The following is a 14,159-nucleotide window of genomic DNA, read 5'->3' on the forward strand; positions in this document are numbered from 1 at the left end:
GCTCTTACCTGAACCGGCCGCACCTGTCAAACAATTTCCTCTTCTCCACCAACTCCCTCGTCTTCAGATCAGACAAAAAGAATGAAATATTTATTGCACTAATACGAAAAAGCTTCTAAACATAACCCATATTATCAATTATGATTTCCGGCAGTGAATAAAGTGACAGTGCAAATACGGTACTATGATATATCAGACATTAGGGCCCGATGTAGGTAATTCCGATTGACCTACTCTTAAATACCAAATCATACCAATTCGGTATTTAAGAGTAGGTAAATTGGAAGTAGGCAGATGTAGGTAATTATTCTTTTACAATTACCGATTCTGTAAGATTCGGTATTTACCGATTCAGTACATACCGAATCGGTATTTCCCATTGATTCCTATGGCCTTGAAGCCCATAGGAATCAATGGGAAATACTGATTCGGTATTTACCGAATCGATAAATACCGAATCCTGGCAGGTGGAACGGGGTGTCACTTTGACACCCTGTAGCACCCCAATTGCAGGCTTGTGTGCCATGTGGCACACATACATGCCCTAAGGGCATGTCTGTGTGTCACATGGCATAGATGTACATGCACAGATGTGTATGTACACTGAAATTCAGTATTTTACCACCCAATAGGATTGGGTGGTAAATACCGACTCCTAAAGGGCCTGTGGCACTCTTTGAAGTGCCAGCTACATCTGGATTTACCGAATCAGTAAATATACCGATTCGGTAAATTTACTGAATCGGTAAAAAATAGGCCCCCTACATTAGAAAACCCTAATACCGGTTGGTAACGGCCGAATTAGGCCGTTATCGACCGGTATTAGGGCTTCTACATCTAGCCCTAAATCAAGTAACAATGCAATCCTGAGCTCATTGCCTCCCCAGTTTAAACATTCAGAACTGAAGACGGATCCAGAGGTAGAAAGCATGATAAAGTGCAAATACAGTTGTGATACCAAGGGCTAGATGTAGGTAAACTACATTTACCGATTCTAAAATACCGAATTTTACCGATTCGGTATTTTAGAATCGGTAAATGGTAGGTAATTACTCGGTAAGTATTACCGAATCGGTGCGAATCGGTATTTACCGAATTGGTAAATACCGATTCGGTAATTCCCATTCATTCCTTTGGGCCTGTAGGCCCAAAGGAATGAATGGGAATTACCGAATTGGTATTTACCGATTCGGTAAAAGGGGGGAAACATTCAAGGGTGGCAGGGTGTCACTTTGACACCCTGTTGCAACCCCTGAATTGTGCATGAGTGCACCTGTCGCACACATACATGCCCTAAGGACATGCATGTCTGCCACATGGCACTGTGATTAAATGCAAAAAATTGCTTTTTTTCAGGGTTTTCGGAATTTACCACCAACTTGTAGTTGGTGGTAAATAACGAATCCTTACAGGTGAAAAGCACTCACTTGAGTGCTTCCTACATTTCAGACTCGGTAATTTACTGAATCAGTATTTAAGAATTCAGTATTTTACTGAATTCTTAAATACCGATTCGGTAAATTACCGAATCTGAAATGTAGCCACCTACATTCCAAATGCCTGATTCGGTAATTTCGGCCGTTACCGACCGGTATTAGCGTTCCTACATCTGGCCCAAAGAGTCTAGTTAGCTATTTCATAGCTTTAGGGCTTCAGTGCAGAAAAAGGCTTACCTTTGAAAAATTGCAAATAATATAATGTGGCAATGCAAGAGGTAGATAGAGAAACTCTCTCCCTTCCAACCAAAGCCCACCCAGACCTAAAAAAAATAATTGAAGTGACAATGCAAATAGACACCTATTTTTTGCAGTTTCATATAGAGTGAACTCGACCCGAAGGTATCAGAGGAATTACATGATCACCAGTTGCATTACAGATGTCATTTTGGGCACGGGGAGATTAAGTGATTTGCCCAGAATCACAGGGTGCTTGAGCCCTAGCCTCTATTATTACTATACTTGATACACTGTACTTTCAAACTTGACAGCTAAAGTGCTAAGATGAAATATATGCTCTACCACCTCTTCCCCAAAAAATGTCTCCCAAATCTTTTTCCTAACATTTTATAATATTCCCTGGTGTTAGCTTTCCTCATCCTGCTTAACCTCTCCTCAAATGTGGGCTTCACGGGGGACTTCCAATGGCTAGTAATAATAGAACGCGCCACTGAGGTCGATATATAAATAAGTTGAGAACATTGCTTCCTAAACTGTGAGGGGACAGTAAGGCCCAGCAGAATGATACCAGGGAAAGGGTTTCACCTCGCCTCCTACCTTTAGTGAAATGTAATAGAAGATCTGGGACCAAAACTCCGAAACGGCCCGGATGACAAAAACATGTGTCCCCAATCGCCAACGTCCTTACACCTAGTGCAAGTTCTAATAAAAGTGTGTATCATTTTATTAAGCCTATCTGGTGTGTAGCAAAGCATCCATGCATTGAAAAACATAATCCTCAGTGCCGGCTCCTACACTAAGGTGGAGGAGCGTCGCCCCACTGCTTTCCAGCAGTGTAAATAAAGGAAAATAAAATGAGAATAACTCATTGTTACTATCATTTTGTTTTGTTGCTGCTGCAGCTTCTTTGCAGGTGGGGCAGGGCTGCTCTGCTCTCAGAGCAGGGGGAGGAGTGGTGGGCACGCTGTAAAGTGCGCATGAATGCATGGCCGGCCAAACATTCATGCACACGTTGCTTTATTATCCACGCGGGCTATATAACAGCCTGAATAGAGAACATGGCCAGGCTTCCAGTCCCTGACTGAGCGCCGAACCACAGGGCTGAGCCCAATCACAACGCTGCATTGCTGCGTTGTGATTGGCTTAGGTGAGCCTGGGAGCTTCCTGTTCCGGCCGGGAGAGACACGGGGAGATGATAATGGAGGAGAGACGTGAAGAGGAGTTCCGTTTTTTTTTCTTTACCGCCTTCCCCAACCTCTGCCCCCCCACCCCCTATCAGTGCCAGCCCCCACTGATAATCCGATTTAAATTTGCCCTCCTGAACAGTGGAAAGCTGTACTCAAAGTACTCGGACAACGTATCCCAATTTCAACCAGACATAAGTAGTAGCAGTGGAGCTGTCCGGTCAAAGTTCCTATTTCCAAAAATTCACCTTTTTAGCCTAAAAAAGTTTCTCATGGCTATTAAGAAGTGGGAAATATTTTTTTTTTAAGATCAGAGACTTCCTAGACCAGAACAGAATAAAATCGATGGCTGAGATTTGCTCATGACGCTGCTCAACATAGACAAATGGTCTTAATTCCTAATAGTTTGTCTCTATCCCGGGTTCATTGTTCAGCCTGGCAAAGGCTGGAGTAGAAATTTAAAACAGCCCTGGCAAACAATGATGAATATAGCTCCCATGTGCAGACGTGCTAATGCGCTCTAGGCCCAGAGCAACTCTTTCAAGTGGCCGCTGGGATCGCGAAATGTGCACCACCACTCCTAGAGACCGAAGCCGGCGTCCGAGTGTCAAAACCAGGCTCCTGGAGCTACAGCCTCCCTGGGTATTGCCAGCTTGCCCGGCTGGCAGTCTGGCCATTTGCCTGACTGGTTGGGATGTGGTGTTCTTTGAAGAGGTGAAATTGGAAGAACGTTAGGGTCAGGTGGTGCTGATTGATACAAGCTGTTCCAGATGTTGGATGTAAAGACAGAAAAGGACTGTGCCATGTTTTTTTGTTCTTTTTAACATTTCTTAGTCTGCAGTCTGATGGTATCCTTGCTGCAGGTGTGTCGAGATCCACCAGAGATGGTGAGCTTGGCTGCAAGATAAGCAGGGATGCTGTCCTTGATGGCTTTGTATGTGACGCAGCTGGTTTTGGTGCGGGCCGGCAAGGGGAGCCAATGGAGTTCTATCAGGATGGGGTTGATGTGATAATATTTCTTCAGGCCCTGGAAGAGTTGAGGAGGTTTAATCTGGGCTACACCAGGAGAAGTAGATACAAACATCCTGAAACACTGATGCTGACTATGCCCGAATAGACAAACAAGGAGCAAAGTACCAGTTTACTTTTCTATACAGCATTAGCTGAGGGGTGGGTAATGATATATCAAGCTGACTTAAGGAAGCCCCCTCAGTGTTTTTCAACAAGAGCGCCTTACTGATAGAATGTAACGGCCAGAGCGGCCGACTTTGAAGCTGGGGAACTAGGTTTGAATCTTGACGAGAGGCTCAAGCATACTGTGATTCTGGACAAATCACTTAATCTCCCCGTATCTGAAAAGACTAAGAATGGAAGGAGAGGAAGGAATGACTAACAAAGAAAAAAGAAAGAATGAAATTAAAAAGTCAGTAAAGAAGGGAAGGAAGGAAAGGATGGAAGAAAGAAAGATAGCGAAAAGTGAGGAAGAAGGAGAAGGAAAGAGAAGGGAAGAGAAAGGAAGAAGAAAAAGAATGAATGATTGAAATGATTAGGAGAGAAAGGAAGAAAGGAGAGTAAAAAACTGAGAGACAGAAGAAGCGAAGAAAAGAAGGCATGAGAAATGAAAGAAAACAGATATTTAAATGTAATGAGACTCCCAAAACTGCATCCCTAGATAATTCCTAATAACCCATGAAATTTTATTACTGTCATTGAGTTTAATGAAATGATGCTTTTCGTTCAGTAATCCTTAAATCAAAAGGTTATTAAGTTCAAATCCAGCAAAATTCATTATTTGACACCATGATATGAGATTCAACGGTCCATTATCAAAATATAAAATATGTGTTTCTCAGCTAAAGCCAGCATGTGCACCCTTAGCAGACGGACAGCAGCATAGTGTATTGACACCAAAGGGTAGTACAAGCTCGTCCGAATCAGCCTTTGAGCTGCAGACAGCTCGCAATCAACCTGTTGGAAACCCGAGCAATAAGGTCCTGTAACGGGGCCCTGGCAATAGCACACAGGACCAAAATCTGGCGATAGCAAGGGCAGAGTAGCAGGCCATGAAGAATCTGTATGTCAATAGTGTCTATAGAGGTTTAGCTGAATGGTTTGGCCTCCCAACCATTATCAGCTATAGAATTCTGTGTTGTATGAAGAAGATGAGTTAGCGTCAAGTGCTAAATCCCTCCTCAGACATTTGAGGTAGCGATAAGAAGGGGAGGCTGGTAATCAACAATGGAGGTGCAACGGGGAGAGTGGTGGTCTTTGAGCTTGTGGGTTAAAGTTGAAGAGGAGAGTGGTGGTAATACCGCTCTTAGCATTAAATCTCTGTCATTTGTTTTCTGATATCTGTAGGTGTTTGCTGTCATCCCCGTCTCAAAATCTTCGCGACCTCCAGCAGAGATGGGTCTGTGAAAATCTGGAACGATCACAATCAGCTGGTCAGGTGAGGAGAACCATGAATGAGTCAAGCTGCACTTTGCTCTTCTGTGTGTAGACCCACCATGCAGAATCCTTTTTTGTGTTGTTAAACTAACATTGCAGAACACAGTTCTGCAATGTTCAACTCTCACTCCACCCACCATGACTACATCATACATTTAGACACCACAAGATCCCAGAAACTCTCCATCTCTTGCGGAGTACCCCAGGGACTCCTTCTCTCCTCTGCCATCGTCAACCTCTACATGCAATAACTCAGAACCACACTCAACGACAACATAATCAATATCCACCAATTTGCCAATGAGACTCCACTCTACTGCTAAAACCCTTAACCAGTGTCATTAAGTGACGCAAAATCTGCCTTGAGCTAATCCACAATTGAATGTTGACTACCTACCTAAAGCTCAATCAGACAAAAAAAAGAGTTCCTGTTGTTAGTCAACAACTTCAGTCAACCAGAAATTAAAACCTCCCTTTCATGAAGTTAGACAGCTTCACCCCAGCTGATTGGCATTGTGAAATCACTTCTATTTGTCCTTGACACAGACCACAATTTCAAAGAACACAATGTCAGGAAAACCAAAACACAGAATAGTACTTATCACTCCTCAAGAAAGTGAACTCTTTTTTTAGAAGGTGACGTCAGAAACCTATAGCAAGCCCTACAGTTTCACATCTGTTGGGAGACAAGGACAACAGTAGTAAAAGTACCTTGACATAGCCAGCCATCAAAGTAACCACCATTCAAACGGCTACCCCAAAGCTCAAGACGCACCATCATGCAGGGACTTATCTCCAGCCGACTGGACTAGAGCAACTCCATCTATGCAGGAATAGCAGCTCACCTCCTCCGATGACTACAGACGAATCCACATCACCCCCTACGTCCTGGAACTCCACTGGTTCACTGTACACAAAAGATGGCAGTTCAAGCTCCTGACCGACCCATCCAAGGCCCTCAGAACTGTGGACTCACCTACTTGAACTACCGACTGAACTTCCATCAGCCCACCAGACACCTCCGCTCTGTGTCCATATCTCTAAACCTCACCCCCACATCCGACGTAGCAGATGCGGAGGTCAATCCTTCTCTTATCTAGCAACGAGGTCATGGGATGAGCCATCCTTTCATCTCTAGACCCCTCATCTCTTCCAGAGTTCTGAAAGTGCCTGAAGACCTGGTTATTCGGCTAATCAACTGGACCATGCCAGTGTATAAATACCCTCATAGGTGGTAAGTGGTGCTCTACAAATCTACTGATTGGTTGATTGATTGCCATTATGTGGACACCATCACACCAGGAGCTAGGATATCGCAACAGTGGAAAAAAATGAAAAAGAAGGAAAAAACACAAAGCAGCCCTTCATCATTTATGCATCAAGGATCTATAACATAATTCCTGATGTTTTCAGAACTGCTCCGCCCTTTCCTGTTCGAAGAGAAATCCCCCCCGCCCCATGCTTGAAATCCGCCTCATTGCAAACGATCCTATTTTGTACGTCTGGATTTTCATATGCTATACTGTGCTCCGCTGCTTCCCAACTAGGTTAGCCCAAACAAGTACCTCTACATACATAGATACATTATATTAAACCCACCATGTAAGAATATCATACTAATTGACATACTGGAACAACTGCACGTAATGGGCAGAGAGAAAAGACATTTTGCATTACAACAATGAGTGAAGGAACCTGAAACAGCTCCACAGGTCTTGGAAATGACTTTTATTTAACAAACAAATTCTTTAAAGAAATCAAAATACCAGATCAACTTGTTGAAGACTGTGTTTACAAAAAAGAAAGAATGTAAACAGAATGATGAACCTTGATGAATATTGCAGCTTTAAGGTTACATTAGGACCTCACAGAAAAATAGAAACTATCAAAAACAACTACAGACCACACCCACCCACATTGTGCAGATGTTCAGGAATCAAGAGAAGTAAAAAGGCAGTTCTTAAAAGCCTGAAAACTGGAAGAACTACAGGCCAGCTCTCCTGCACTGCTTGCCATGTACTCACGGCAGTACCAGGTTCAGCAAATATGTCACGTGGCTCTGAGGTCTGAGAAGTGGTGTAACCTACATCTTTCCTTCCAAAGAGGGCTGTAGTACGCTTATGGTCACTCACTCAGCTTAGAGGAGGAATAGTACAAACCTTTCCCTCCCCACAATTCCAAAGGTTATCTGTCAGAAGTATGTAATTATGAGGAAATGTTATTAGAAATATTTTCATTACCTTCTTGTCCGCCTTCCTCATAACAGTCCTTTCTGAATGAGTGTCCTCGCTCTCCAAGAGGGGTATCTATTATTTCCCTCTATATATATCTATCATTTTTTATATTTCTCCAGGGATCTTGTTCCCACAATGAGTTTACCCCTTTTAATAACTCCTCCTCTTCGGTAATGGCTGTCTCCACGACCCCTACCCAATTCCTGATAATTTCTTCAGGAACAAGACAGGTGTTGCAACTGTATGTGGTAGAAGATAAGTAATGAACAATTCACTTTTTTTTATATGTGGGATGTTTTCTGAATTTCTTTTTTGGAACAGTGGCGACATACAATAATAGACAATTGGGCATGCCAAGTGTAGGAGGCTTGCTTAGTATATGGTGCACACTTATTTAAGTGAAGCACCCTGCACTAATACAGACAACCCTCATGGTGATTTCAGTGATCTTAGACAACCATAGAAAGCTCTATAAGTGGTAGCTGTGGTTAGCAGCTTTCAGTCTTAGTTCAGGAGTGTAAAGCAGCTTGTTTTACCAGAACTAATCACATAGTGTAGGTTAAGTGAAAAAGAACCACACAGTGTAGTTTTAAAAATAGATATTTATTATAAAAACTCACTAATACATTGCAATATCTCCTTCCTGGAGATATTATCACAATACACACAATACTTCAGTAATAGAACACGTAAGTAGCACAAATACACATTGGTTGCCCAGGGGGACCAAACCATATGCTAATAAACTGAAATGCGAACCACAACTTAAGTTGAGACTAGACCCAAAAGTCCGAGAAAGTGCTGGGGACCCTAGGAACCACCCACGGTAAGAATCAGGAACCCCACGGAGGCCGTGTGCAGAGTGGGAACACAACCGCGTGGGTAATACAAGTCAACAAGGGGAGTCGCAGTTGCAGTTTTCAAGAAGAAGGACCCTTCCAAGAAGACCCTTAAGAAACCGAGGGGAAGACGGAAGGGTGGAGAGTCACCCCATCTGTGGATACCCCAGGAACCAGGATACCTACACCGGGAAGCGGGGTGCATAGGTGTGAAGTCACTTCAGAAATGGGCGTAGACCACAATGGAGGACTTCAATAAAGATGCCGCTGGCAAACAAGGTGAACGTCCGGTGGAATCCAAGGGTGGATTCAGGAAGAGAAGTACATGCAAGCAGAGGGGACAGAGTCTATGCCACTCCTGAGTGACCAGGAGACATGGAATACGAATGTCCACCGTTGTCGGAAGGTGCAGGAGTGACTGTGACCTTGGTGCTGTAGGTGTGCGGACCAGGCGACGCTGAGGAATACCAGGAGCCATTCATGAGCTCTCGCACATTGGATGTCAAGATCCAGGGGTTGGTATCCGACGGGAGCACCAACAAGCCTTGGCAGTGGCAACAAACATAGCAGACGAAAAGGTGCAGTGTCGGGACCAGCAAGGTCCAAGGGACAGTAAGGGATGGTAAGTCCAAGTAGGCCCTGAGCAAACAGGGGGAGCACACTGTAGCCAAAGAAGACCCTCAAGAGTACCCACATACTGGAGGCACAGGAGTCGCAAGAGGACCTCGAGCAGCTTACCAATGATGCATGCCCACTTCCTGTGAAGACAGGGCAGGCCTTTAGAGAGTTGCAGAACCACCACCTGTGTTGCTTAACTTTTTGGAGTCTGTAGGAGCTCAGGAACAGCAGACCGGTCAGCTTTGTTGCAGTACCTGTAGATGCAGGGAAATGACTCCTTCACTCCAAGGGTGATTCCTTCGGGTGTCTTAGATGCCCACAGGCCTGGAAAAGAACCTGTATGGAGCACAGGCACAGACAATGCAGATGATTGGCAGGACAACGAGGCCAGGAGCAGCAGGAGTCTTCAAGATAGAGTTTGGGTTCCCAAAGCCAACGAAGTCCAAAGTGTCCAGACGGTTGAGGATGAAGTGGTTTCGGATCTGAATTTTGTTCCACAACAAATCTCATGACCCACCCACAGGTAAGCCATTAAGTACCCTAAGGAAAGGGTTGGGACAATTCTGGGGTCTCTCCCAGAGGAGGGGCCAGACAGTGGGTAGGATACTCCCATGTCCTTTGCCCAGTTTCGTGCCAGAGCGGGAGCTGGCGGCTCCCTGAACTGGTTACAATTGGAGTATGCAAGGTGGGCACCAAATGTGCCCTTCAAAGAAGACTAGTAGTGCTGGCAAGTGCCCCCCACCCTGGTCCAATACACTAAGTCCTGTCTGAGAGGTGTTCACTGTGCCTGCTGCCAGAGGGTCCTCTAGGGGGCTCCATTGATTCCTGCTGGCTCTCCTGTGGGTAAATGGTCTAAATATCGATTCCAAAATATCGAGTAACCTAAATATCGAGTCCAAAATATAGAATGGACAAAATATCCACTGGACAGAATATAGACATCCAAAATATCGTTTTGAAAGTAAGTAATGTAATATCGAATTTAAAAATATAGACAGTCAAAATATCGAAGTCCATAATATAGGTTATTAAAAATATCGACTTTTTAATAATATCGAATTTTTTAAAGTGTTTTGTATGTTAGTATATGTGTGAAAAGTGTATATTTATTTGTAATTTATTGTAAGTGATTAATTTTATGTTATTTAGTTTTTGCGTAATTTAATTCTGTAGGGGGTTGTGGGTTTATAGGGGAATAGGGTGGGAAGTAATTTAATTATAATTATTAAATATGTTAATTAATTAATTGGTATTTATTTTGAATACATTGTCAATTAATTTTTAATTGGTAATTATTATTTGTTAATTGATAATTAATTTTTATAAATTGATTCATTGATAATTATGTGAATAATATTATTTTATTTTCTGTAGCGGATTGTGGGTTTATAGGGGAATAGGGTGGGAAGTAATTTAATTATAATTAATTAAATATGTTAATTAATTAATTGGTATTTATTTTGAATAAATTGGTAATTATTTTTTAATTGCTAATTGATGAATTCTTAATTGATAAATCATTTTTATGAATTGATTAATTGATAATTATGTAAATATTATTATTTTATTTTTTGTAGCGGGTTGTGGGTTTATAGGGGAATAGGGTGGGAAGTAATTTAATTATAATTAAACATGTTAATTAATTAATTGGTATTTATTTTGAATACATTGTTAATTAATTTTTAATTGGTAATTAATTAATTCTTATTTGCTAATTAAAATTTATTAATTGAATTATTTATAATTATGTGATTTATATCAATTTATTTTCACTAGAGTGGAGATAGTAAAATTTACCCCTAGGCTATCCAACGCTTTCCCTACTGTTGCACTCTCTGGAGTGGGAATAGTAATTTTTACCCCTACGCTATCCAACGCTTTCCCTACTGTTGCACTCACTGGAGTGGGAATAGTAATTTTTACCCCTACGCTAGCCAACACTTTCCCTACTGTTGCACTCTCTGGAGTGGGAATAGTAATTTTTACCCCTATGCTATCCAACGCTTTCCCTACTGTCGCACTCTTTGGAGTGGGAATAGTAATTTTTACCCCTACGCTATCCAACGCTTTCCCTACTGTTGCACTCTCTGGAGTGGGAATAGTAATTTTTACCCCTACGCTATCCAACGCCTTCCCTACTGTTGCACTCTCTGGAGTGGGAATAGTAATTTTTACCCCTACGCTATCCAACGCTGTCCCTACTGTCGCACTCACTGGACTGGGAATAGTAATTTTTACCCCTAAGCTATCCAACGCTTTCCCTACTGTTGCACTCCCTGGAGTGGGAATAGTGATTTTTACCCCTACGCTATCCAACGCTTTCCCTACTGTTGCACTCTCTGGAGTGGGAATAGTAATTTTTACCCCTACACTATCCAACGCTTTCCCTACTGTTGCACTGTTTGGAGTAGGAATAGTAATTTTTACCCCTACGCTATCCAACGCTTTCCCTACTGTTGCACTTCCAGGAGTGGGAATAGTAATTTTTACACCCCGCTATCCTACGGTAATAACATTGTGTATTTTTTATTAATATTATGTTTATATATATATATATGTTTTAACAAATATGATTGTATATTTTTTTTATTTAAGTTAAATTAATTATTTAATAATTTTAAGGTAATTTAAGTATTTTTAATTATATTTTAGCTATGTATTTTTAATATTTTTTCAATTTTACATTATTTTTAACAAATTCGATATTTTTACAATGTATATATATATAAACGATATTTTGGATTCGATATTTTGGTACTTACCTGTTTGTAGATAGGAATCCGATATTTTGTCTGTCGATATTTTGGCGTCGATATTTTGAGTAGTGTATATTGTGTCCGTCGATATTTAGTCAGTGATCCCTCCTGTGTGCTGAAGGCCGGCCCTGACTTACCCTCACTGGGTAAGTCCCACAGAGCTTGCTGGTCGGCAACACGCAAACCATTGTTTGCATTTGCCAAGGCTTGTTGATGGGGCTGCCAACTACTGATCTTACTGAACTCGTTGACCGGCCTTGGAAATTTCGTGAAAGGCTCCTGGGCTCCTGCATCATCACCTGGTCTCCACAGCTGCGGCGGTAATCTCACTGTACTACAGCAAGAAACTCAGACAATGGCTGGTATTGTGCTCGTGTGCCTCCTGGCTACCCCCAAGTGGTTTGGACTCTGTCCCCTCTGCTTTCAGGTTATTCTCATCTGGATTCCACCTCCTGGTTCTACCGGCCTGGTCCACGAGACTCTGAAGCTGCTGATCTTCCACAATCCTCCATTGACATCTACGGACGGTTTTGACACTACTTCTTCCCTATGCACCTGGGCTCCCTGGTGTAGCAATCCTGGTTCCTGGGGTGTCCACTAATGGTGTGGCTCTCCAACCTTCCGTGATCCAAGTGGTTCCTGCAGGTTCCTCTGGGAAGGGTCCAAGAACTATAAAATTCAACTGCAACTTACCCTGTGTTATCCTATGGACATTTGACCCGGTTTAACCACTCTGAACCTGGGCGCCTTGGGATCCATGGCTACTCACATTGGGTGAATCCGTGCTGCCCCTGGGGTCCTCCATCCTTGGGTACTAGTCCCGTTTTGCTACTTACCTCACATTCCACTATTTTAGTATATAGTGGGGCCCATGCTACTTACCTATTTCTGAAGTATTTCATGTGTGTAATTGATATCTCCGGTTATGAGCGATACCAAGTTAGTAGTGTGTGCTACTAAATACAAATTATGTTTCTATTCACCTGTTGAAGTTCTTTCTTATGTGTTAGCTTGCTGACTGGATATAATGGTAAATGCACCCACTTCACACCCTCTTGAATAAGCCTTAGCTCCTCTCCACAGCTACCCTTTGAGAGCCCTGATTTTTAGGAGCCTAAACACTATCACTAAGGGTTGCCTGGACTCAGTGCACAGGTCCACAGTGCCTCACCATAGATGGACATCATGTACTGAGCCAGCCTCCTACAGCCATTACTTGCCAGATATCCAGCTATGATGTTGTGTTGTTCTTTTTGGTGGGTATGGTTAAGCTATCATTACCTCATTGTTTTAAAACTGTATGTTAGTATGTTAGTGTTCAGAGGGATGAGTGTGGTTGACTTGGCAGCGCTTTGTCAACTGCATGACTTTGGCACCATTTAAATTGGGCTAATGGTGTGGTTGAAGACGGTGCATGGATCAGGATTAGTCAGTCAGTCAGTCATGAATACTTTTATTTGATTTCAATTAAAAAATCATAAAAGGGTCCCGCTTCGCTGTCCTCTGCCCATCCAAAGCTTGGCCCCTGCAGGGTGAGTGCGCGAGCGACAGGGCTGCGAGCGTGGGACCGGGACTCACTCTCCCAGGAGTCCCGGCAACCCAGAGGCCAAGTCACCTGGCCCGCTCTCCCTGACCGCCCCGCCCTGCATTTCTCCAGAAAAGGACTCTGCCTCTGCTGTTGTTTGGGACGCCATTTACAGACTTTACTGTGCTACCAGAAGGAGGGAACGGCTGCTGCTGCTTAAGGCAAGGATTCTCAACCAGCACCTCACGGAACCCGCTTCGCGGGTCCCGCTTCGCTGTCCTCTGCCCATCCAAAGCTTGGCCCCTGCAGGGAGAGTGCGCGAGCGACAGGGCTGCGAGCGTGGGACCGGGACTCACTCTCCCAGGAGTCCCGGCAACCCAGAGGCCAAGTCACCTGGCCCGCTCTCCCTGACCGCCCCGCCCTGCAATACCATCATCTACATTGACGCCTATAAAAAGCGACGTACACCGCTGCGCGGGAGCGCGCGGGAGTGCCCGGGGCTAAGCCCGGGCAAAGGGCGGGCCCTCTGTGGCCCTCAGAGGCCAGAAGAGGCCGGGCAGGGCCACAGACTCTGGTCGAGTACTACTATCCCATCTCTGCTTAGATTCCCTGGGTACACGGGCTATGTCCACTCGTAAAACTAGAAGTATGGCTGTGGCTGTTGCCGGCGCCAAAAAACTGACCGGGACACTGGACGACTTTATTACCCGCACTCATGCCTTAATCGATGAGGGAATCATACTCATGGACAGGAGAGTTTCACAAGACCTGGCCATGGCCAAGCGCTCATCACTGGGCCTGATAGCACAGGCTCAGACACCCAGCACTGACTCTCGGCCACAAATTCAGGCCCTGGTACATAGTCATGGGGAAAACGGG

At 43.7% G+C, this 14,159-nt stretch overlaps 1 protein-coding gene across 1 annotated transcript in view; it reads left to right on the top strand.

Moving 5' to 3' along the window:
* The window catches only part of WDR97 (WD repeat domain 97), a 474,462-nt gene that overhangs the window by 136,447 nt on the left and 323,856 nt on the right, over window positions 1-14,159 (top strand). The window contains exon 9 of the mRNA XM_086966430.1: window positions 5,219-5,309. Within this exon, the coding sequence (XP_086822556.1) occupies window positions 5,219-5,309 (91 nt within the window). The remainder of the gene's footprint in view (window positions 1-5,218; window positions 5,310-14,159) is intronic.

This window comes from Lissotriton vulgaris, chromosome 4_1, assembly GCF_964263255.1.
Source record: "Lissotriton vulgaris chromosome 4_1, aLisVul1.2, whole genome shotgun sequence".
NCBI lineage: Eukaryota > Metazoa > Chordata > Amphibia > Caudata > Salamandridae > Lissotriton > Lissotriton vulgaris.